At 35.7% G+C, this 23,223-nt stretch overlaps 4 protein-coding genes across 4 annotated transcripts in view; 2 read left to right on the forward strand and 2 right to left on the reverse strand.

Moving 5' to 3' along the window:
* Nucleotides 1-85: 85 nt before the first annotated feature.
* LOC109160799 (replication protein A 70 kDa DNA-binding subunit B-like) lies at nucleotides 86-2,649 on the reverse strand. The gene is made up of 9 exons (XM_019309044.1): nucleotides 2,366-2,649; nucleotides 2,001-2,271; nucleotides 1,791-1,887; nucleotides 1,570-1,694; nucleotides 1,400-1,487; nucleotides 1,186-1,318; nucleotides 763-1,047; nucleotides 449-682; nucleotides 86-370 (listed from the first exon to the last, which is right to left on the reverse strand). Exons 1-9 carry the CDS (start codon nucleotides 2,513-2,515, stop codon nucleotides 86-88), a joined length of 1,668 nt encoding a protein of 555 aa, XP_019164589.1. The 5' UTR covers nucleotides 2,516-2,649.
* A 7,695-nt stretch (nucleotides 2,650-10,344) lies between these two features.
* LOC109160925 (hydroxyproline O-galactosyltransferase GALT5-like) lies at nucleotides 10,345-15,473 on the forward strand. Its single transcript, XM_019309186.1, has 7 exons — nucleotides 10,345-11,255; nucleotides 12,279-12,511; nucleotides 12,773-13,063; nucleotides 13,173-13,301; nucleotides 13,402-13,575; nucleotides 14,538-14,645; nucleotides 14,976-15,473. The coding sequence occupies exons 1-7, from the start codon at nucleotides 10,592-10,594 to the stop codon at nucleotides 15,183-15,185; spliced, it is 1,809 nt and encodes a 602-aa protein (XP_019164731.1). The 5' UTR covers nucleotides 10,345-10,591; the 3' UTR covers nucleotides 15,186-15,473.
* Nucleotides 15,474-18,988: 3,515 nt separating this feature from the next.
* LOC109160934 (glutathione S-transferase U17-like) lies at nucleotides 18,989-20,088 on the forward strand. The gene is made up of 2 exons (XM_019309193.1): nucleotides 18,989-19,447; nucleotides 19,594-20,088. Exons 1-2 carry the CDS (start codon nucleotides 19,130-19,132, stop codon nucleotides 19,960-19,962), a joined length of 687 nt encoding a protein of 228 aa, XP_019164738.1. The 5' UTR covers nucleotides 18,989-19,129; the 3' UTR covers nucleotides 19,963-20,088.
* A 1,252-nt stretch (nucleotides 20,089-21,340) lies between these two features.
* LOC109160923 (putative late blight resistance protein homolog R1A-4) overlaps nucleotides 21,341-23,223 on the reverse strand; it is a 58,292-nt gene continuing 56,409 nt past the window's right edge. The window contains exons 5-6 of the mRNA XM_019309184.1: nucleotides 22,010-23,062; nucleotides 21,341-21,679 (exon numbers count right to left, since the gene is read on the reverse strand). Of these exons, the coding sequence (XP_019164729.1) occupies nucleotides 21,675-21,679; nucleotides 22,010-23,062 (1,058 nt within the window). The 3' untranslated portion in view covers nucleotides 21,341-21,674. The remainder of the gene's footprint in view (nucleotides 21,680-22,009; nucleotides 23,063-23,223) is intronic.

The following is a 23,223-nucleotide window of genomic DNA, read 5'->3' on the forward strand; positions in this document are numbered from 1 at the left end:
ACCAGCTTAGTATTAGTACAACCTATTTCTAAATAAAGAAATTTCCATTACTTTTCCTGCTTCACCACCACCTCCTTAGCCTTCTTTATGCTACCAGAGTACCAGACATACCAAACTCTTTCAGCAGAGATCTCTTAAGAGGAACACCCACATGTTCACTTTCCAAATCAACAATACCCTTATCCTTAGTTTTGTTACAACCACCAGCAGTAACCAAATCTTTGACCATAGATCCCTTAACAGCATCAGCAACATGCTCATCCCCTAAATCCTCAGAAATGTCATCCAAACCAATAGTGATATCATCTTCCACACCATCAGAGACATCCTCCACTCCAAAAAACTTCTCTTCATCACTGCCAAACTGTTGCTGCATAAAAATAGATCTGACCAGTCAATAACCTACTTAGAACCACTTATAAACCCAAAAATAGAATAATATGTATACCTCAGAGTTACATCCAACATCCAAAGAACCTCCGACATGACCTGGAACCATTTCAGCAGAAGGGGCACCTAGAAAACCTGAGCAGTGTTGTGTAACTAATGGCTCATCCCTGCAAATCCTTAGAACCGTAAAGGTAGAATAGTAGCTCTCCACCTGTTCCTTCTTCATAACAATACGGAAAACCATAGACATCCCACGCAAGCGACCAAGTTCAGGTGGAATACAATTATTTCCCTAGAAATATTGGAGAACAGATAAGACATCAAAAACCAACCACTAAACACCCAATAAAGAAGTGAAATAGTATAGTATACCTCAGGGTACTTAGCCTTTAACTCAGCCGCTGACATACCAACCAAATCTGCACATTCACGATCCCATATAAGCATAGGAGCATCTCCAGTGTGGTCCGCCACACGGACAATCAACCTATACCTCACAATTCCTTCATGCCAAGAATTCTTACACCCACCACAGTACATCATGCCACCTTGTTCAGCAAGCTTCTTCTTGCAAGAATTAGTCTTGCAAGAAATGAAATACCAATCACTTATACTCTCTACGCCAACAATTCTGCCTGCAACCCAATACTCCCCCAACTGGTGCACAAAAAAAAAAAAAAAAAAAAAAAAATCTAGGTCATCTCTTTTATGCTTAGAATTTATAAGTATATAGAAAACACCAAAAAAAATTAGTAGACAAACAGAAATAATTATCAAACATTGTAGCATATTAACCTGTTTTTTCAAGTAAATATCTTCAATAGGAGTAACCAAAATATCATTAGGATGCAGGCCATTAGTAGGGAAACCAACATCAAGCCTAGAACCAGATTTTATACACCTCAAAGGGGTGTAGTCACCTGTAAAGCTATTAAAAATAAAAAAGTAAATACTTTCACATCCATTTTGATTTAAAAAGTTGAACAAACACCATAAAATAGAAACACACCTATTCTTGAAGTCACGGAACTCCTTAGACGAATGAGTAAAAAATAGTTGGGTAGCATCAAAGGAGCTGCAAATACGAACCTCGCCATCTAACCAGAAAAAAAAATTGCTCATTAGGAGATAGGATATTATTTGAAATAGAAAGCACACCTATCCTGGATTAGAACTTACTGTCCATAAACTTGGCCCTACAAAGTTGAATGAGAAGTATGACTGGATCAGATGCAGCAATGTGGAAATAAGGAGATAGTTGATCCACATGCTCATCCCATAATGTACACTTAATCTGATTTTTACTGCATGAAAACAGAAACCAATTTAAATACCCAACAGAATTAATAATAAGATTTACATCAGCATAGCCAAGCCAAAAAAATAAAATAAAAAATTACCCATTGTCTTCAAGAACAAAGTCAATAAGCCTTGTTTGTTTTCCAGCTATCACTTTGTCTAGTGGTGTATAAATTTCAACAACTCGGCCAATCACATCTACATAAAATAACAGCAGAATATTAGTGTTGATGGCTATGGTTGAAAACATAATCAAAGTAGCATTCCTTCATTTGAGTATTATATATGTATGCATCCAGTTAAACTCTTACCTATCAACACTTTCTCATCAACATTCTTCTTTGAAAGTATGTCCGGGAAACTCTTAAACCGGAACATTGTTTTAGGGAAATTCACACGCTGATATTGCTTCACAACAGTGTCATGTTTGAATTTGATCATATAACGATGCGTGCTTGTTTTATACTTGAAAAAGTTAGTGATACATAAGAAATTTCGAATACCATAGACTTTACCCTCCTTGAACATATTCTGGTATGTTGCAACAATATCCTTAGGTATGTGAACATGAATAAAAATACCCTATATTCAAGACACAACGAAAATATCATAAGTACTTATAAACAGTTAGCAATAGACAATAAAATTAGAAGATAGTAATCTAGGAATAGCACACCTCTTGATCATGAAAGACACACTCTTGACTTCTAATTTGTTTTTGTCCTCTGTTTTCAGTGACAACATAGCTCCGCACACAACGCAATCTAATGGCCTTAGAAGTCTGCTGCGGGTGAAGCTGGGCACCAACTATGAACTGCCCAGTCATGTTGGTTTTTGAAAGCTGAAAGTTGTAATATTTTGCTTCGTTTTGTGGTAGCACAGATGAAAGAAAGTTGTAATATTTTGCTTTGCTTTGCTTTGAGGCCTGAATGTGTAGCTATATATAACCAGCAAACTTAGAGTCGGACAATTGCAAAAAATATTAAAATATTACCTATGCACTGCAGTTTAGATCACTCCCATACCCATTAGACTTAAATCACACGTTTCCTATCTAGAAACCTATTAGAATACAAACAGCAGGCCTAAAATCATACGGCAATACCAAATCAGTAAATTAAAATTTTCAAATAGGCGGGAAATTGAATGGATTTGAAAAAAAAAAAAAAAAAAAAAAAAACCCACCTAAACGGTGTCGTGTATTTAGGCGGGAAAATGGAAGGATTTGATTGGCCAAAATCCTATGGCCTTTATATGTATATAGATTTTATCCCCAATTAAATTTATTTCATATTTCACCACTGCCGCCGCCACCTCCACCACCGTCGCCGCCACCTCCACCACCACCACCATCCCACTAGTACCGCCACCACTACCACCGCCACCGCCACCACCACTAGCACCAACACCAGCACCAGCGCCAAGACCACCACCACCATCGCCACCGCCCCCACCACCACCACCGCCGCCACCACCACTATATATTTTTATAAGGGTATTTATGTCTTTTAAAACATATTTCATTTCTATTCCTTAAACCAACCAACCACTGTAATACAATTCCTAAAATCTATTCATTCCGCGAACCAAACAATAAATACAATTTCTATTCTATTCCTTGCCTATTCCATTTTTCCTTATGGAATAGCATTCCTATTACCTCAAAATTCATTCTGTGAACCAAACGTGTTGTAAGTGTAGGTATGATTTATTGTCTGGAGATTAAGTGTGAGACATTGTTAGTCTGCAGAAATTGCTACTACATTTTGGGCATCAACACATGCAACAATACAAGCAAACAACTATGGTTGGAGATTTGCTCGATCATATCGCTTCCGCAGTCAATGCTAGATTATAACATGAGTAATACATATATTTGATCTGTATATTTCTAATATAATTTGTCTAAAATACGGATTAAACTGGCCTAACTTGTCGAATTAATTGGATTCCTATTGACAACTCTATTTGAATTTCATGTCAATTAAATTAAAGTAGGTATTTCATTCTCAACAAAAATTTCTAAGTTGGTAACTAGGTTACTCATTTATATTTATATAATATTGGTTAAACATGCATGATAATTGATATGATCTTTAGCGAATGTTCCTTTGTCTTATTATTCACCTGATCTGATCTTTATCTTTTTGGAAGGACTGAAACATATGATAATGTTTGGAAGCATTATTTGAGTGTTTGAGTGTTGAAATTTGGAATCGTAGTACGTTTTATTCTGAGATACTTAAGTCGTAACACTCCTATCCCTTTGGAAGACGGCAAATAAAGTTTTAAGAAAAGAGTGATTCACTCAACTCGTGCTAACCACCTACCCACCATATCCATTCGTCCTTCCCACATTTTTCAGTTTTTTTTCCACAAATAATAATAGTCCTCTTTCCCTAGGATTATTATTATTATTATTATTATTATTATTATTATTATTATTTTCGTGTTTTTACACTAACACATTCGACCTTTTGGGGGAAGATGATACTCGTAGTTTTTTGGAGAATGTAATTCGTGATGTTGTTACCTACACCAAGTACACTCGTAAGAAGACGGTAGCTGCAAATTAAATAATAACTAGACATATAATTTACTAACATGTCAATTTGACATAAGGGGGCGGGGGAGGGAGAAAGAGAGGAAATCGAGTGTGAGATAAAATTCGTAAATGTGTTATAAGTAAAAATCTTTGATTCGTTTCTTTTAAATTAAAAGTTTCTTATATTTAATGGCAAAACTTTTGGGAGTTACATTGTTTGTAGTATCCTTTGTCTCAGCTCGCCGGCCTCTTGTCTCTACCCTTTGTCTATACATACGAAGCAAATTGACAATTTGTGGGGCAAGGATGTCGTCCATATAATACTACACAACTTTTTATTTATTTTTTTGTTAAACCACGAAATCTTTTAAATCCATATCATACTTAAACTAATCTCAATTAAGGAGCAATTTAAAGTGCTTGCCATATTAATTTTAGGATAAGGGTTTTGAACTCTCAATTTCATAGTACATGTCCACTTACACAAACCAAACTGATTACATGATTTTTTTTTTTTTTTGGTCAGACCATGAAGTATCCTAAGCAGGCCCTAACTATAGGATGCACCTTTAAGCCTGTACCATATATACTCAGACTAATCCCCTATTCGCACCGAGCCGACCCAATTAAGGGACAAAGTGCTGGCCAAATTGATTTTTCCATACGAGAAGGGGTTCGAAGTCTCGACCTCTCTTAAAGGATGAGAGTGCATGATCACTAACGCCAATCAAGTTGGTTTTACACGACTCTTTTTTTTTTTTTTTTTTTTTTTTTTTTTGCAATACCCTATCATGCATTAATAAGATTCATAAATGTTTGGGAGAAGATTCATAAATGCACCATTGAAACTTTGATAATAATTGATCCACTTGAAGAGTACGTGTGCAATTAAACATGCTACTTATAGGATGATAGCCAATAGATTTATAGGTGAATTAATACCCATTTTGGACTTCTGACTATATTCATATGTTTACTACTTTTAGGGTGTGTTTGGAAATTCAAAATTCCGGATTTTTGGTGTTCGGCTAGGCAAGAAAAAGAGGGGTCAAAAGAAAATAATTCAAAGTCAATGGAAAATCACTCCACTTTTTCGAAAAATGACTTTCCCTTTTTTGTTTGGGGGAAGTCATTTTCCATCATCACGCTCCACTTCAATCTCCACGCCTTCAGCCTCCATCAACAAGCCAACAAATCCATCACCGATTCCGATTACTGCGAGGTTTCCGATGACACGACAAATTCACGCTTTCACCCTCCATCAACACGACAAATTCATGACTGTTAAAGAAGTTTCCGATGACTACTTTCCGCATCGGCCGACTGCAGAAACCAAAGATCTGGTTTCCGCAGTCGGAAACCAGTTCTATGGTAATTGGTAACTGGTTTCTAATCGAAAACCAGTGACATTCCGATTGCGGAAACCAGATAGAGATCTGGTTTCCGCAGTTGGAAACCAGTTCTCTGGTTTCCGGCTGCGAGCCGGAAACCAAAGCCACTGGTTTCCGGCTGCGGACGGAAACCAGTGATGAACTGGGAGTATGTTTTTGATTTTTTTTTCTCTCAGTATTTTTTTTGATTTGTGAAATCAATTCCTCTCATTTGTGTAGAAATGGAGGTGGTTGTTTTGGGTTATGTGTTTTTTTTTGTTTTGACTGAATTACACTATTTTTTGAATTGCAAGTCAGGGAAGAAGAACACAAAGAGCATAGAATTTTAGGGAAGAAGAACACAGAGCATAAAATTTAAAAAAAATGAACTTATCAAATAATATAAAAAGAAAAAAAATAATGAAAAAATAAAAATAATTAAAGTATACAATTTTGGTCATTTTCTGGAAAATGGACTAAACATACAAAGACAGTTATCCGTTGTGCAGCCAAACACCGAAAAAGAAAATGTTTTCTGGAAAATGAGACATTTTCCAGAAATCATTTTCCTACTTTCCAAACGGACCCTTAGATTCTATTTTTCTAGTACACAATCAAATTACATTTTAATTAATTTAGATTTAAGCTACTAAAAAAACATGAGATTTAGAATATAACTTAATAATAAAGGCAAAAACTTGTGTGAAATCATCTTACGAATATTTATTCGAGACGAGTTGAATTAAGATAAAATCAGTGGTGGATCTAGAAAATTATGTGTGTGGGGGCATACTTAAAATGACTTTAAAATTGTTAATGCCAAAATATCAAACACCTATATATAATATTGTTTAAATACATTATAAATTATAATAAAATGTTTATGATAGACTACATGATAGTTAGGGGCGGTGCCAAAACTATACTTAGGTAGGGTGAAATTTTAAAACACTTTAAAATGTTATAAAAATATTTATAGCAAAATATAAAACATAATCAATTAGATATATAAAATAGTTTGAATAGAAAAGAAATTATATTCATAAATACTTTAATTTTAATTTGACCAACTTTAAATTTTTCTAAATTAATTTTAATACGATGAAGTATATAATATAAACTTGTGAACTACATTAACTAAATTATTCACAAAATAGTAGAATTAAAAAAACATTTATTAAAATGTGGAAAGAGTTAAAATAAAGAAAAGAAATGAAATATAGAATATTGTAATGGATGGGATTTACACCCATACCATCTCATATATCACAACCAAGGCTCAACCAACTAACCTGCTGATTTCCTTAGTCATATTTACATATAAATGTATATTAAGGATTGGGGTGAGTGGGGGCAGTTGTTGCCCCCACTGCCTTCATTGTGGCTCCGTCATCGGATAAAATGTAATAATAATCAGGGATAGGGATAAAATATTTGTTACTTATAAGGAAAAATGTAATGCTTTTGAAAAAAAAAAATATAGTGTTTTTACATTTTGATTTAAAAGTATTACATTTTTTTTACAAAAGTATTACATTTTCTCGTATAAGTAACAAACACTTTATTCCTGATTATTATTACATTTTTTGGTATAAGTATTACATTTTTCACATTGACCTGACCTGTCTCACGGATAAAGATCAATGAGATAGTCTCACATGAGAGTCATTCAATAATAAATAATACTGATGATTACATATTTTAGGCAATAATTCATATTCACATTCGATACTGGCATTCTAAAATGGATTGCATCACTGTTCCTATCCTAAAGCTTTGGTGGAGAAGGTTAATTGCAGGATGTGCCTTAATGAATATACAAGCTTCTACATGCTTTAACACTAGTGCACAAAAAAAAAAAAAATAGTTATATATATTCCATTTGATATTTGATAGGAATTAAACTCGACACATTATAGTATTATCCAGGTAGTAAAAAAGTATCAAATTCAAAATTGGGAACTCACATGCACAACCAAATGTGAACATTACTCCATAACAAATGTAAACATAAAACATTTAAAGAAAAAAAAGAGTTCCAACTAAACAACTTGATATTTAAAGAAAAAATGAGTTCCAACTAAACAACCTGGAATAGTTCATAAATATACATCTAATACAATTACAAAAGTTGAATATTCAACTCTTATAAAAAGTGTATCCCTCACGGCGATAACATTAAAACATGTTTTATACTTTTATTCACTAAGACATAAGCATGAAAATTTATCCCTAACCTCACGGGGATCCCTAATCTTGGCTCTCAAAGGGATGGGATGAGACAGGAAGTTGTATTCATTCTCCACCTATCCTCGTCCCTGGTACATTATATATATATATATATATATATATATATATATATATATATATATATATATATATATATATATATATATATATATATATTGATGACATTATGAAAAATTAAAAACTTAATTACTAGATTAATATTTGATTTGAGAATTTAAATTAAAAATATTACATTTAAAATTTGTATTTAAATATTTAAAATTATACTAAATTAATAGTTTAACTACATAATTGATCGCATTCAAAAAAAAAAAAAAAAAAAAAACATAATTGATCGAGAAGTCATAATTTCCTCTACTTGAAAATCCCCCCTATGACAGGGATGGGGAAAAATTATATTCCCTAAGAACAGGGTTGGGTGGACATTCCATCCTGCTGCCATCCCTACTGTCGGACTTTAATTTGTTAACTAATTAATTTAGGCAAGGAACAACTTGAGCGTTTGCTTTTGGGTGAAAGACATGACCACTTGCTTAGTCCGTAATTAATATTTTAAATATCTTCTTCTCCCAATATTTTAAACATCTTAAGACTTTATTACCCATACTTACATTATAACGAATAAATAAGAAAAAAGTCAAATAGGCCACTGAACTTTTACATATTATATAATTAAATTATCAAATAAAAAAGTGTGTAATTGGACCATTAAAATCTCAAAAATCAAATAGCAATTTTTACGGATTACTTCAAAGTTTCCTTTCACTATGATGTCATAATGTCAAATTATATATAAAAAATTATTTTAATTATTATTTTAACACTACTGGAAATCTTTGATTTTTCGATCACTTTTTCGACCACTTAAAAAAATGGTCGAAAAGTGACATTTTTTTTCAATTTTTCGTAGAAGAATTATGGTGGGGAAATAGGTCAGAATTTCCGACCACCTTTACTTAGTGGTTGGCGTCGAAAAAAAATTCCGCAGTTTAAATTTTTTTAACTGAGTTGAGAATTCCCACCAATCTTTCTAGTAGTCGATTTTTCCGACTACTTTACAAAATTGGATGCTATTTCCGAGGTGGTGGTCGGAAATCGCAATGAAGGTTTTTTCGGATACCATAAGTGGTTGAAAATTTCTTAATTTCCAACCGTGTAAAAAGTTAAAAGTGAAAAAAAAAAAAACAATTTTTTAAAAAATTTTAGAAGAAGGTGGAAGCAACCATAACTGCCTTCATCTTCTTCCATTGTGGATGTAGGGGAGGTAGCCATGATTACCTCCACCTTCGTCCGAGAGGAGGATTGAGGTAATTATGGCTGTCCCTTCTTTTGTCCGCTCTGAATGAAAGAGGGAGCATGCAAGGTTGCCCCATCCTTCGTCTGATTTAGACGAACAGGAAGCAGTCATGGCTGCTCCCTCCTCAATCGAGGTCATACGACGGAAAAGGCAACCATGGCTGCCTCTCCCTTCATCCACAATAGAAGAAGGTGGAGGCAGCCACTTCCACTTACTTTTGAATTTTTTTTAAAAAATTGTTTTTTTTTTAATTTTTAAAAATAATATATATATATATATATATATATATATATATATATATATATATAATTTGACATTATGGCATCATATTTAAGGGAAATTTGGAAGTAACTTGTAAAAAATGCTATTTACACAATTTTGAGTTTTTAATTGTACAATGTGTAAAAATTCAGTGACCTATTTAATTTGACACCTTTTCCAATAAATAAAGTATTCCAAATTGTCGAATTCCCGACAAAACAACAACGTCCAACTATCTTGTACGATAGACCATGTTGTATTTGTTTATGGGGTAACACTTGTGTGAGGCCGCCTCACGGGTCTCAATCTGTGAGGCGGGTCGATTTTTTGATTAACGGGTTAGATCTTTGACATTATTAATCAAAGATCCGACCTGTTCTCACACAAGTTTTGGCCTTGTTTATGAGTGATGTCTCTCTTGTGAGACCGTGTCACGAATTCTTATTCGTGCGACGGGTTGAGTAATATAGAATAAATTGTTTATTACTTATAAGAGAAAATGTAATATTTTTATGAAAAAATATAATACTTTTAGAGTCTGTTTGAAAACTCAAAAAATAGTTATATTTCTATTATATATTTTTAGTATAAATATTACATTTTGATCTAATCCACTTCTAATACAAGTTTTTGCCTTTGTTTATGGTTGTCTAGCAAGTCGCAAATTCCAGCGGAATTACGGATGACGCAGCCTGATGATCTCACCTCTTATCGCCATTTTTAGCTCAACGCAATCTTTCTCTTTATACATTTCATTTAATAATAATAATATATACTACGTACAATATTATGTGCGTATGTCTGTGTATATATACGTGTGCATGTATATATATATATATATATATATATATATATATATATATATATATATATATATATATATATATATGTATACACTGCATGGGTAAATTATGTTGGAGCTCATCTGAGCTGATGACTAATCCTCTTGGTTTTTAGCAAAAACTGGGGTTTGGGTCTCGATCTATTGTTCAAGAGCCAGATTCCCTTTTTTGCTGAAAAGCCAAGAAATTGTGGGGAGAATGAAACGGGGGAAGCTCGATTCTTTGTTCTCGCTGAATCGGGTAAAATCAATTCAAATGTTGATGGGTATGCTGATTCTGTACCTGATGTTAATGGGCATGGAAATACCGATAGTTTTGAGATTTGGGTTCGGGCTGGATGTGCCTAAGCTCGAGAACTCGCGGCCCGGACTCGGCGGCAATGGCGGAAAGGAGCCCGAATTTCGTCTCCGGCGAAAAACCGCCAGTTTCGGGTCAGAGAATAACGCAAGAAACAAAGATGGGATTGCGTTTGCGCCAGAGAAGAAGAACGGGAGAAAAATCAGAAAAGAATAAGAAGTTTTCGGGTTTGGTTATCGACGAGAACTCATTCGACGGCGGTTCGGAGCTCCGGCGGGCTGTTAGAGATGCGTTCGTGGCCGGGAAGAAGCTACTGGCGGAGCTTGAATCCGGGAAAGCTGGAACCGAGTTGGGGGATCGGACTCAGAATCGTAACGAGTCGTGTCCCGACTCGGTGGCGTTGACAGGGCGTGAGTTTTTGCAGAAGGGTAACTCGACGGTGATCCCATGTGGTCTGTCTTTAGGGTCCCACATAACGGTGGTGGGGACGCCGCGGCGGGCCCACCCTGAGTCGCAGTTCATGATGGAGCTGCTGGGATTGGAGAATGTGGATGGGGAGGATCCGCCCAGAATACTGCATTTTAATCCAAGGTTGAAGGGGGATTGGAGTAGGACCCCAGTGATTGAGCTGAACACTTGTTATAGAATGCAATGGGGAAATGCAATAAGATGTGATGGGAAATCCAATACTGATGAAGAAACTGGTGGGTAATTTCTTTTTGTTTTTTTTTTTTTGATGCGTTAGGTTTCAGCTTACGCCAGATTAATTCTTAGTCCTAAGATCCGGCGATTGATTGCACGCGCTCGGAGTGACAAGGAAACCTGCATCCACTACTTGAGGTGGGTCACTTAATAAAATCCGTCTTGGGTCGGGCAAAGGACCTGATGAGGGAAACCTACCTCCACTACTTGAGGTGGTGCACGGGTATAGTAAAACCTTCCTTGCGACCTTATACAGCAAAGAACCTGACGAGAGTAACGTGCATCCACTACTTGAGGTAGTGCACTTGGTAAAACTTGCCTTGTGACTTTAAATGGCAAAGGACCTGACGAGAGTAACCTGCATCCACTACTTGAGGTGGTGCACTTGGTAAAACCCGCATTGTGACTTTAAATGGCAAAGGACCTGACGAGAGAAACCTGCATCCACTACTTGAGGTGGTGCATTTGGTAAAACCCGCCTTGTGACTTTAGATGGCAAAGGACCTAACGAGAGAAACCTGCATCCGCTACTTAAGGTGGTGCACTTGGTAAATCCCGCCTTGTGATCCAAGCTAGCAAAAGACCACGACCACATGGAGGTAAATCAGTTTAGGTTGCCTATAGCTGACCGGCCTCAAACCAAGAAAGCTAGGATTCGAACTCGACCTTATAGTTACAAGTTTGTATCCTTAGTCAGTTTAGCTGGGCTTATCCCCATCGATTGCTCTTTATATTGCTTTTTCTATTAGATTTCCAGCTTACGCTAGACTAATTCAGACGGCGCACTAATCCTAAGCCCCAAAACCCTATCATTGTTTTTTCCATTACTTTTATATACTGCTATATTAATGCTGCTAGCTTATATGGAACAGTCTTATGGTTTCACTAGCTAGGACTTTGGCAATCACTCTATAGTGTGAATAGTAGGCACTTGCAATTGTTCTTTCAGACTGCTACTCAAACGATTTTTCCCTTGAACTCTTGTTTTTTTGCTTTTTAATTTTGATTTTCTGTATCATATGAAGTTGATGGGCAGGTGAAATGTGAGAGGTGGATTCTTGATGACAATGGTGGCTCTGAAGAATCGAAGGTCATGTGGTGGTTAAAGAGGATTGTTAAGAGAACAAAGAGGGTTTCGGTTGACTGGCCATATCCTTTTGTGGAGAACAGGATGTTTGTGCTTACAGTTTCTGCAGGTTTTGATGGTTTTCATATCAGTGTAGATGGGAGGCATGTTACTTCTTTTCCGTATCACCCTGTAAGTACTCAATCTCCAATCCTAGAACAGTTATTCGAAACGAATATACACTGTTGGAAATTATGAAATTTCCGACCACCTGAAAGTGATCTTAAATTAAGTCGAAAGTTTTGTTCTGATCACTTTTGGTATCCAGAAAAACTTTTATTGCTATTTCCGACTACTTTTTGTTTTTTTACTTGATTTAAGATCACTTTCAGGTGGTCGGAAATTCCATAATTTCTAGTACTGATACCTCCGACTGTTTCTTATTGTCAACAGGGTTTTACTCTCGATGAAGCGACTGGTTTTTCCATGAAGGGAGATGTTGATGTGCATTCGTTTTTCGCTGCTTCGTTGCCATCAATGCATCCGAGTTTTGCCCCTCAGAGGCATCTCGAAATGTTGCCCGAGTGGCAAGCCCCGCCTCTTCCTCGTGGACCGGTGGAGCTCTTCATAGGTATCCTTTCTGCTGGAAATCATTTCGATGAGCGGATGGCAGTGAGGAAAACCTGGATGCAACACGAATCGATTAAGTCCTTGAAAGTTGTGGCCCGTTTTTTTGTGGCAATGGTAAGAACTAAGAAGCATATATATATACTGAATGAAGCTACAGAAAGCTGATTAACTTCGATTTACCCTGACTTGTGCTTGTTTTGGTCTTAAAATACAAAATTTTCAGCATAGAAAGAATGAAGTAAACGTGGAACTAATGAAAGAAGCAGAATTTTTTGGCGATATTGTTATCGTGCCTTACATGGATAACTATGATTTGGTGGTGTTGAAGACTGTGGCAATTTGCAAATATGCAGTGAGTGGCGATGGAGAAGTCCATTTCCTGTCTTGCTAACTTCCCCTCTCGTGTTTACATGTCCCCCGCTTCCATTTCACGAACTGTTTGTGTGTTGCAGATTCGTACGATGGCTGCAAAGTATATAATGAAGGGTGATGATGACACATTTGTGAGGATTGATGCTCTGATGAATGAAGTTAAGAAAGTTCCTCAGGGTAGAAGCCTGTATGTTGGAAACATCAATTACAACCATAAGCCATTGCGGAAGGGTAAATGGGCTGTCACTTATGAGGTAAACTATTGTTGTTTGCCTAATTTGATCTCCTCTATGATTCACTAACTTCTGCCTGTTCCTTTGCTATTGTTTTAATGTCTATCTTTAATAGGATCAAACGCTTACCATTAAGTTACGTTCGTAGCAAAAACGCAATTTTATTTATTTCCTAATATAGGCAGGGTGCCCTTCAGGTCTTTGCCCATCAATCCCCCTAGCCACCTAGTGTTAGACTTGGCCTTTCACTGACATCTGCCCAACAATTTTCCCCAGTAGACTACACCTAAAACTATAGCTTGTAATGAAGATGCAACTTTATTTCTTTATATACCGCGACATTTTCGAGATGCAGGATGCTGGACTTCACCTTTTAGGCCTCAGCCCGACAATTCTCCAGCAGACTACGCCAAAAGTTATAGCTTGTCGTAGCGAATATGCAACTTCTTTTTATACAGCCACATTTTTAAGAGGCAGGGTGCTGGACTTGACCCTTCAGGTCTTTGCTCAACAATCCCCCTAGCCACCTGGTGCTAGACTTGACATTTCATTGGCATCTGCCTAACAACAATTTCCCCTAGTAGACTACACCTAAAGCTATAGCTCGTAGTGAAGACGCAACTTTATTTCCTTATATACCACCACATTTTTGAGAGTCAGGATGCTGGACTTCACCTTTCAGGCCTTCGCCCAACAATTCTCTAGCAGACTACGCCAAAAGCTGCGCTATAGCTCGTCATAGCGAATGTGCAACTTATTTCTTTATATACTGTCACATTTTCAAGAGGCAGGGTACTGAACTTGGCCCTTCAGACCTCCGCCCAACAATTCTCAGACCTGTTTCCCAAGTAGGAGTAATTAGAAAATAGAGAAGAGGGAGAAATAGGCAGATGTAAAAGAGAAGATAGGGAAGAGATATAAAATCAATGCTCTTTCTCCATCCATCAAAATCTCACAGTAATTTCTTTACTTTGGTATTGCAGGAATGGTCAGAAGAAGACTATCCCCCCTATGCCAATGGGCCTGGTTATATTATCTCATCTGACATTGCCAAGTTCATAGTTTCCAATTTTGAGCAGCATAAGCTGAGGGTATGTTATATTACATTTTTCCTCTATCAAATGCCACCTCCCATTTCTTCATTTCTTCGTTTTCAGTCAAGAATGCATGTGGTAGATTGATTAACGAGCTATACATAAACGAAATTAAACGAAAATCGTACCATTCACTACTGGAAATTATTGAATTTTCGACCACCTGAAAGTGATCTTAAATCAAATGTGGTCGGAAATAGCAACAAAGGTTTTCTCAGATACCAAAAATGGTCGGAACAAGACTTTCGACTTGATTTAAGATCACTTTCAGGTGGTCGGAAATTTCATAATTTTCAGTAGTGATTTAACAGCTACCGAACCCTGCAGTTGTTCAAGATGGAAGATGTGAGCATGGGATTGTGGATACAGCAGTTCAACAATTCTCAGGAGGTGGCGTACGTGCACAGCCTGAACTTCTGTCAATTCGGGTGCATCGAGGACTACTACACCGCACATTATCAATCCCCGAGGCAAATGATCTGCCTGTGGAGAAAACTGCAAAGCAGAAGCAAAGCTCATTGCTGCAATTTGAGATGACAATGGCTAACCAGCCACCATCGCCATGACAGTAAACCGGGCAACTTTGACAGGTGATAGAGGGAAGTTTTGCAGCTCTGTACATATAAGTTGATCGAGCTAATTTGCACTTCAGGGCCACCCTTTACCCGGTTTATTATTCGTGCTTGTTTCTAGGTGAAAATGGTCTTGAAACTTTATATGGAAAGTGTTTTGGTAAGTCATTTATGTAATGTAATTCCCAGAAAGTCATAAGTTAGAGATATAGGATCCAATCACACTAGAGAATGAGAATAGCATTGGTTTATGGTTAGGCAATATTCTAAGAAAAGCAGATGGGCGTTCTCTTATTGATATTCAGTTGAATTGTATTCAGATCATAATCCACTTTATAATATCTTCTACAAGTTTGAAAGTTTATCAAAATGAGAACTCATTTTGATATTTGATTAGCGGCTTTAGTGCAATTCAAACTTTTTAAAAAGTTGAATTGTATTTATTCTAGTGCAAATTGACATCTCTTTTCAATGTGAACAAATGTTACTTAAAAGCTTTGCCAAACTCCATTTTTTCAATTTAATGGGTACATTTGAGAATTATTCACCCGTTATCCATTTTGAACATATAATATATCAAATTCATTATCTCAATTAGGAGAATCTAAATATACTTTGACTTGACCCAAAATTAATTTTTTATTCACTTATTATCTATTTTGTGTGTATAATATATCAAATTCATTCCCTCAACTAGGAAAATATGAATATACTTTGACCCAACCCGAATTAATTTTTCATTTACCCATTATAAAAAACTCGAAGTATTCCCTCACCTAGAAAAGACTATTATGAGGTAAACCAACCTAGATGCCCATAGCCCATCAGTTCAAACCAAAAATACTAATAGACTACTTTCGTCAGAGTCGAACTTGTAACCTTGTAGTTTGATTGAGATGTTTTAATTATAACCGGCAAATTATTGGGTGGACTATGGTCCACACAATGTTATGTGGACCATAACAAAAAATACATTTTTAATATACTAAATATACATTATTTTTGTACTGAATATACATTATTTTACAGTATACAAAATATGGTCCACACAATAATGATTGATTATAACCCGTACGAGCTTAGCTCAACGGTTCAGTAGACAGTATTTAGAAGAAGAGATCAAGATTTAAACCTCTGCGTTGACAGTGTGAGAATTATGTCCAAAGTAAGTAGGACAAGAATTCTTAAAATAGTCTCACACAAATCACTTTCGGTATCAATTTAGCCTTAGAGCATCCACATTAGTTGGGGAGATTTGGGAGATAATGTGAGAGTGATTAGGAAAGAGAATGTGGGAGGGGAGAGAAAAAAAAGAAAAAAAAAACAAAACAAAAATTGAAAAAAATAAAAATAAAAACCTGACGCGTGACAGCGCGCCTGACGCGAATGCACGCGCCCGTGTAGACATTGGCTGTGCGCAAACGCGCACAACCAGTGTTGTTTTTTATTTTACTTTTTCCTTTTTTTCTGACATTATCCTTGAATTTGCAGAATAAATATTTTTCACAAATAACCCTACCCCACATTTGTTATTATCCCCATGCAAAATAATTCATCTGACAATAACTCTATTGTCCAAGGATGTTCTCTTTCCAATTATGGTGGAGAAACGGCTGAAACGCTGCCAAAGCGGTCCCCCAACCACAACATTACGTTTCGGTTCACTCATTATCAGCACCGACCCAGCGACCCTGCGGTTCTCTCATTCTCAGCTTGCCTTTCTCTCACGGCAAATTATATAAAACAACAATGAAGTTATTGATGTCAAAAAACCTCTAAAATAATTTATGAATTAAAAAAAAAAAAGTTACAATTAATATTTTTAGCAGGTTACTATCTGGGTTCTGTTGATTGAATTATCATGTGTAATTTTTTAAAATTTTTTTTGTTATTACCTAAACGAAACATAGAAATTTGTGGGAGTATATATGCAGTTCTGTTTTTTATAATCCCTTTCTTCCGAGTCCAGATTGTATGTGTTTTGCAATATATATTCAATTGGGTCAAATGCTTACATGTATTTTAAGTAGGATAATACGAAAAAAATATAATTACACATGGCAATTCAATTAGCAGAAATCGGTTACTAACCTGCAAAAAACGCTAATTGTAACTTTTTTATGAGTTCGTGGATTATTTTTAAACTTTTTTAAGTTTAGTGACTTAATTGATGTTTTTCAAATAATTCAATGGCTTATTTATACTTTTTTTTTTTTTTCTTTCAATATTTCTATTATGAACTTGCATTAGTGATGTGGTTTCAATATATTTCGTAAAGTGTTGGAAAAATAACATAAAATGACATTGCAAGTGACTATTTTGTGGTACAAACATGTGTGGTTCACTTTTGATTTGGATCAAGTCAAAGTGGATTCGGGTTCTTCGTTGTGGGACGAAGAGATAGATATATTGTACGCTCAAAACGGATAATGGATGAATGAGAAAACTGATTATCAAAATAGACTCATTTGAGTTGGAAAATATAGGGTAAAAAGACTTGTAAAAAGCACTTGTCCACATTGAAAAAAGCATGGGATTTAGTGATTTGCACTACTATATATACAAAAGCTTTTTTTAAAAAATGTTGAATTATATAGTATAGAAATTCTCTCGTGCGTAGTTCGTTCTTATGCTTGTTACTTTTCCGGAAATATTATTTCGTAACAGTAAGTTCGTAAAATGAAATTACTGATATATTGACACTAAATACAAATATATCATTACACAATAATAATGTTAGTAAAAATAATAGTAATTTATATGGGTTAAAAAGTCATTTTTACAATTAAGTAGAGGCAAAAGTGAGTACAATATTTTTTTTGAATGCTATTGGCTCTATTACGTGAGGCTCGAACTCATAACCTTCCAAATGAAAATCCAACCTAGGTACCACATAGTCTTGGTAAAATGACTACGATATAATTGAGAAAAAAAAAGTAAAATTTCTCTATAATTTAAAAACAAAAAGTTTCGAATTTTTTTCATAAATTATAAATATATATTGTAGGTAATTGATCTAGATAAATATATATATATATATATATATATATATATATATATATATATATATATATATATATATATAAACACACACACACATATATAGAGTGGCGCACTAGGTGAAGACGAGTGCCCAAGAGAGAACTAAGAACGAATCGCAGCCGTCGTGTCCTGATTTAACGAATTAGATATAATTTTAAAAAACGATGCAATGACATTTTCGTAAATAACTCAAATTTTGTTACAAGTAAAATGTGTTAAAAGTGTAAATAACTATTGTAAGTTTGCAAGTGAAAAGTGCAAGTAAAATCACTTACAACTGCAATCATTTTCACTAAATAGTGAAAATAATTTACCTTGTTAACATTGGTGCACGTAATGATGACGTCTTTGACATAAGTGCACTTAATGATTACGTTTGATACAACTAATACTAATGCTAGGTGCACTTAATATTGATGCGTTGTGTACATTATTTGTTGCATTTTTAATACATTTTACTAACACTTAGGTGCACTATATGACGAGAGAAACTCACACCTATACTATGATTCTAACCATCAAATAATCATTATGAGCTAAATCAATCTAATTGTCTATAGCTGACCATAGTAGACTACTTTTGTCGGAGTAGTTGAACTTGTAACTTTGGAGTTTGATTGCGATGTTTTAATTATAAGGCTGGCGATTTAAATCCTTCACCCTGTCCAAGCCGTGGCTGTTAATTAAGGAGGGATTTGGACATGAAAGGGCATGTGGCCACCTCTCATTTACGTCCACATTTTTTGATTTTGTGTTTCAACTCTCAGCTCGCATCAACCACTCCACAGTCCACAATATATACACTTAGCTACTACAAGGCTCCCCAATTGATTTTGGCCCTTAATTGTCTTCTTAATTGCTTCAGCCATGGCGTCAGAGACTGTGAAACTCTTGGGGTTTTGGCCGAGCCCATTTGAGCTCCGAGCGCGCATCGCCTTCAACATCAAATCTGTAGCTTATGAGTCCGTGGAGGAGAATTTGGCGGCCAAGAGCGACCTTCTACTCAAATCTAATCCGATTTACAAGAAAATCCCTGTTCTCATTCACAACCAAAACACTGTTTGCGAGTCCCTCATAATCGTCCAGTATATTGATGAGGTATGGACTTCAGGTCCGGCTATCTTGCCTGCCGATCCTTATGACCGGGCCACCCATCGCTTCTGGGCCACTTATATTGATGATAAGGTATATATCTTCATGCTAATTTTATGGTTTAATTATATTGTTACTTGTACGGTGAAGTTTGTGATCAATTGTTATATCATGAATCCGACTCGACTTTGCATTGTGGATTCTGGTCTAAAAATTATTTGTTATGTCTCTTGTTACAGTGGTTCCCAAAACTGCGTACCATAGCAGCTGCTGAGGATGAGGAAGCCAGAAAGGCAGCGATAGGTGAGGTGGAAGAAGGGTTGGGGGTTTTGGAGGGTGCCTTCCAAAGTTGCAGCAAAGGGAAGAAATTCTTTGGCGGAGAGAGAATAGGGTTCTTGGACATTGCACTGGGAAGCTTAGTGGCCTGGATAAGGGTCATCGAGACATTTAACAGCATTAAGTTTCTGGATGAAGCTAAGGTTCCTGGTTTGGCCAATTGGGCAGAAGATTTCTGCGGTGATGATGCCGTGAAGGATGTGATGCCTTCGACTGAGAAACTAGCCGAGTTTGCAAAGACGATGTTTACCCATATGAAGCCCCAATCTTAATTGATTGCTTGAGAATTGAGATGTATAGTAGTCTGCTACTCTGTTTCTCATCTTGTGATCTCCTACTTATTGTTCTGCTTCTGCAAATTTGCTGCTTAGCAAATAAACCAATTTTTTATTTACCTATTAATAATTTTGAACTTATAAATTTCATTATCACTTAGAAAATTTCCAAATACAGTTTAACCTAATTAAAATGTAAGTAGATTCACTGAAAATAATATTTCAAAATGATTATTTGTAAACTAATTTTTAAAAGTTTCAAAATTCCTGACAACTACTATTATATATGTAGTGTGATGACACTGTTGTTACCATTCCAAATGGGTGATCACAGGATCAAATCGGATAGTGTGACTAATGATTCTTTGGACTAAAAAAGATTGAGAAAGTAAAGAATAATATTACCTTGTTAAGAATCATTAGTATTTTTTAAAAAAATAAAATAAAAATTCCTACTCCTCCGACTCATCAAATTGTTAACAAACTTCGAAAACAAAATTTTAAAGTAAAATTGGAGAAACTTATGTTGAGGCACCATAATAATTAATAATTAACTTTCCAATGGAGAGACTAACCAAAAAGGCTTTTGTCTTTAAAATTATAAAAAAAGTCTCACATAATAAGGGATGTAAATAATATTACATTGTACAATCCTCATAACTAATAATTTTTTTGAGTACTTTCTCAACCTATTAAAGTGCGAAGAGAGTCAACACTCCCATTGAGATTTAAACTTATGACCAAGAGTTACGGTCTAGCCTCTGTGGTTCATATTCAGTTGAGTTACCATGATTTACATTCTCCCAAATGTTCTGTCGGGTCGGAGTGTGGGGAGGGCCCTTAGAGTTGGGGTTCAACCTTTTGGAAGAATAATCACGTATAAGTTTTATCAAATAATACCATTTGTGATTCACTATTCAATAATCCATACAAACTAAATACATAACTTGCATAAAAGCAGCAGCAGCAACAACAAGAACAATAATAATAATAAGAGGAAATTGTAAAAAATGTCTCTCTATAATATGTCAATTATCAATGTCACTCCTGAATTATGAGTGGTGTAAACGTTGCCCCTCAATTATCAAAACGGTGCACATATCGCCCCTCCCGTAACGGACATGTGGTTCCCCGTTAATGTACGACACCGTTAAGTCGGAGTAAATATGTAATTTAGTTGTTTTTTCCCTCCCTCGATTCGAAGTACCAGTGATGGACAGCGTTGGGGAATCACAGGTCCGTTACGGGAGGGGCTATATATGCACCATTTTAATAATTGAGGGGCAATATTTACACCACTCATAATTCAGGAGTGACATTGATAATTGGCATATTATAGAGGGACATTTTTTTTACTATTTTCCCTAATAATAATAAACTAACATTGCCCCTTTACTTATTGGGAAGCACTCCTAGGTTTGAAGGGAACAATTTTTCAGATCAAAATCAAACCACAATTTGCTAAGAAAAAGGAAAAATAACATGCGGAATGCACAACCAAAACAAAGATGTAATTTTCTAACCTTAAAATTGAGAGATCAAGCTTAGGATTTGTTTTGGGAGAGTTAGAGAGTAGGTGGCAGGGGAGCTAAGAGGTATGTATGGGTGATTGCTTCGGTTTGATATGATCGATGCTGGACTCATCAAAGTTACCTTCAAAGTGGTAGAAGAACATGTGATACTATGCTTGTTGTTTCCGTTCTCTTCAATCAGTCTTGCAAAGTAGTTGAAATAAGAAATAGTGTTAGATCAGACTAATTAACAATTTAAATGTATATGGAGTATGGAAGATAATGCATATATAGAGTAGCTCAAGTAGCAAATGAGCTTTTTTACCCAAGTTCAATTAGTAACGATTCTCTTTGGATCAACTCTTGTCCGAGTCTCTCGAAACGAACCGAGTGGATCTGGACTGGTAAAATATATATATAGAGTAAACTGACCTTTGTGTTTCTAATCCATTTCCTCCTCCATTTCCTCCTCCATTTCCTGGAAGAGTTCATACAGGGATTCTAAGCATTATATTCCCTGTAAGAATACATACGTTCTTCGCGGACTTCAAGCTGGCCATCTCCATTATTTTGAATTTTCTTTGCAGACTCTAAAACACCATCACTACAACACCCTTCCAAATGAATTAGCTTAAGGCATGGACATCCAGAAAGGCACTCATAAGGGAGTGATTCCAAGTGAGGCGAATTCTTTAGCACCAAGCACTCAAGACTTGGGAAAGTGAACTCGCTATCTTTCCATCTACGAAATTTTTGATCTGTGAGGACTAACACTTTCAATTTTGGAAATCCCTCCTCAACTTGTTCCAACTCGGTCTCTGAAACATCAAAGGCATCCCTTTTTAGTTGGAGAACTTGGAGGTTAGGTAGCCTTCCAAGGATGGTCATCATATCCAATTTCATCCAAGTTTCAGAAAATTTCAACATCTTGAGCCTCGGTGGAAAATCATATGGTTTTGGAATATAAACTAGCCCAATTTCCTTTAATGATGGATGTCCATAAAACTTGATGTTTTCGAGTTGTTCCAAATGGCTAAAAGTATGGAGCAAGTCAATAGGATGCTTACTGTCATTGTATTCAGGCTGTTCATATCTTACCCCCAATTCCTTTACATTCGGAATCCTCACCATCAACGCTTCATTATTGCAACAAAAGTCTCTTAACCACAAAAGTGTTGTCAGATTCTCCAATATCAAAGTCTCTTCTTCTTCATCTTTAAAATGAAATGAAGGGAAATTACCCAAAATGCGAAGCTGCCTTAATTGTGGTGTCTTTGGAAGGGTTAAGTATACTTTATCAGTGTCATGAAAACACAGAATCAACGTTTGTAGATTTTTCAAGCTGCTTAAAATCGAGAAGGAAACAGGTAATACACCAATGTACAAAGTTAGATACCTCAACTGACTTAAGTTATTTATGCAAACAGATGAAGGGAAAAAGGGCAAATAAAATTCAAGTAGGTCAAGTACTTGAATTGATGAGAACAAGTTATAGCTAACAATCGGACTTCTTCCACAGTATTCGATTCCATATTTAGATGAAACAACAAAGGAATGGCATTTCTGGAGTGTCCTATGCTCAAAACCTGAACGACTAATATTAGAAATTGATTGTAGGCTTACCCAAAAATTGCCATTTTCTTTGGACTGTCCAACTTGAAACTTGTCATCAATGACATGCAATATATTTTTGCCTTTAGCTAGTCTCAAGCACATCTCACGCGTAAGATCATGCATCTTACACGTC

Source organism: Ipomoea nil, unplaced genomic scaffold, assembly GCF_001879475.1.
Source record: "Ipomoea nil cultivar Tokyo-kokei standard unplaced genomic scaffold, Asagao_1.1 scaffold2921, whole genome shotgun sequence".
Taxonomy (NCBI): domain Eukaryota; kingdom Viridiplantae; phylum Streptophyta; class Magnoliopsida; order Solanales; family Convolvulaceae; genus Ipomoea; species Ipomoea nil.

Coding starts and splice junctions, on each gene's coding strand:
- LOC109160799 (XM_019309044.1), bottom strand. CDS start 2,515: ATGACTGGGCAGTTCATAGTTGGTGCCCAGCTTCACCCGCAGCAGACT. Junction 1,888..2,000: donor TGATGAGAAAGTGTTGATAG/GTAAGAGTTTAA, acceptor TATTTTATGTAG/ATGTGATTGGCCGAGTTGTT. Junction 1,319..1,399: donor TTCCGTGACTTCAAGAATAG/GTGTGTTTCTAT, acceptor TATTTTTAATAG/CTTTACAGGTGACTACACCC.
- LOC109160925 (XM_019309186.1), top strand. CDS start 10,592: ATGTGCCTAAGCTCGAGAACTCGCGGCCCGGACTCGGCGGCAATGGCG. Junction 11,256..12,278: donor CAATACTGATGAAGAAACTG/GTGGGTAATTTC, acceptor TATCATATGAAG/TTGATGGGCAGGTGAAATGT. Junction 14,646..14,975: donor TTGAGCAGCATAAGCTGAGG/GTATGTTATATT, acceptor CGAACCCTGCAG/TTGTTCAAGATGGAAGATGT.
- LOC109160934 (XM_019309193.1), top strand. CDS start 19,130: ATGGCGTCAGAGACTGTGAAACTCTTGGGGTTTTGGCCGAGCCCATTT. Junction 19,448..19,593: donor CCACTTATATTGATGATAAG/GTATATATCTTC, acceptor CTCTTGTTACAG/TGGTTCCCAAAACTGCGTAC.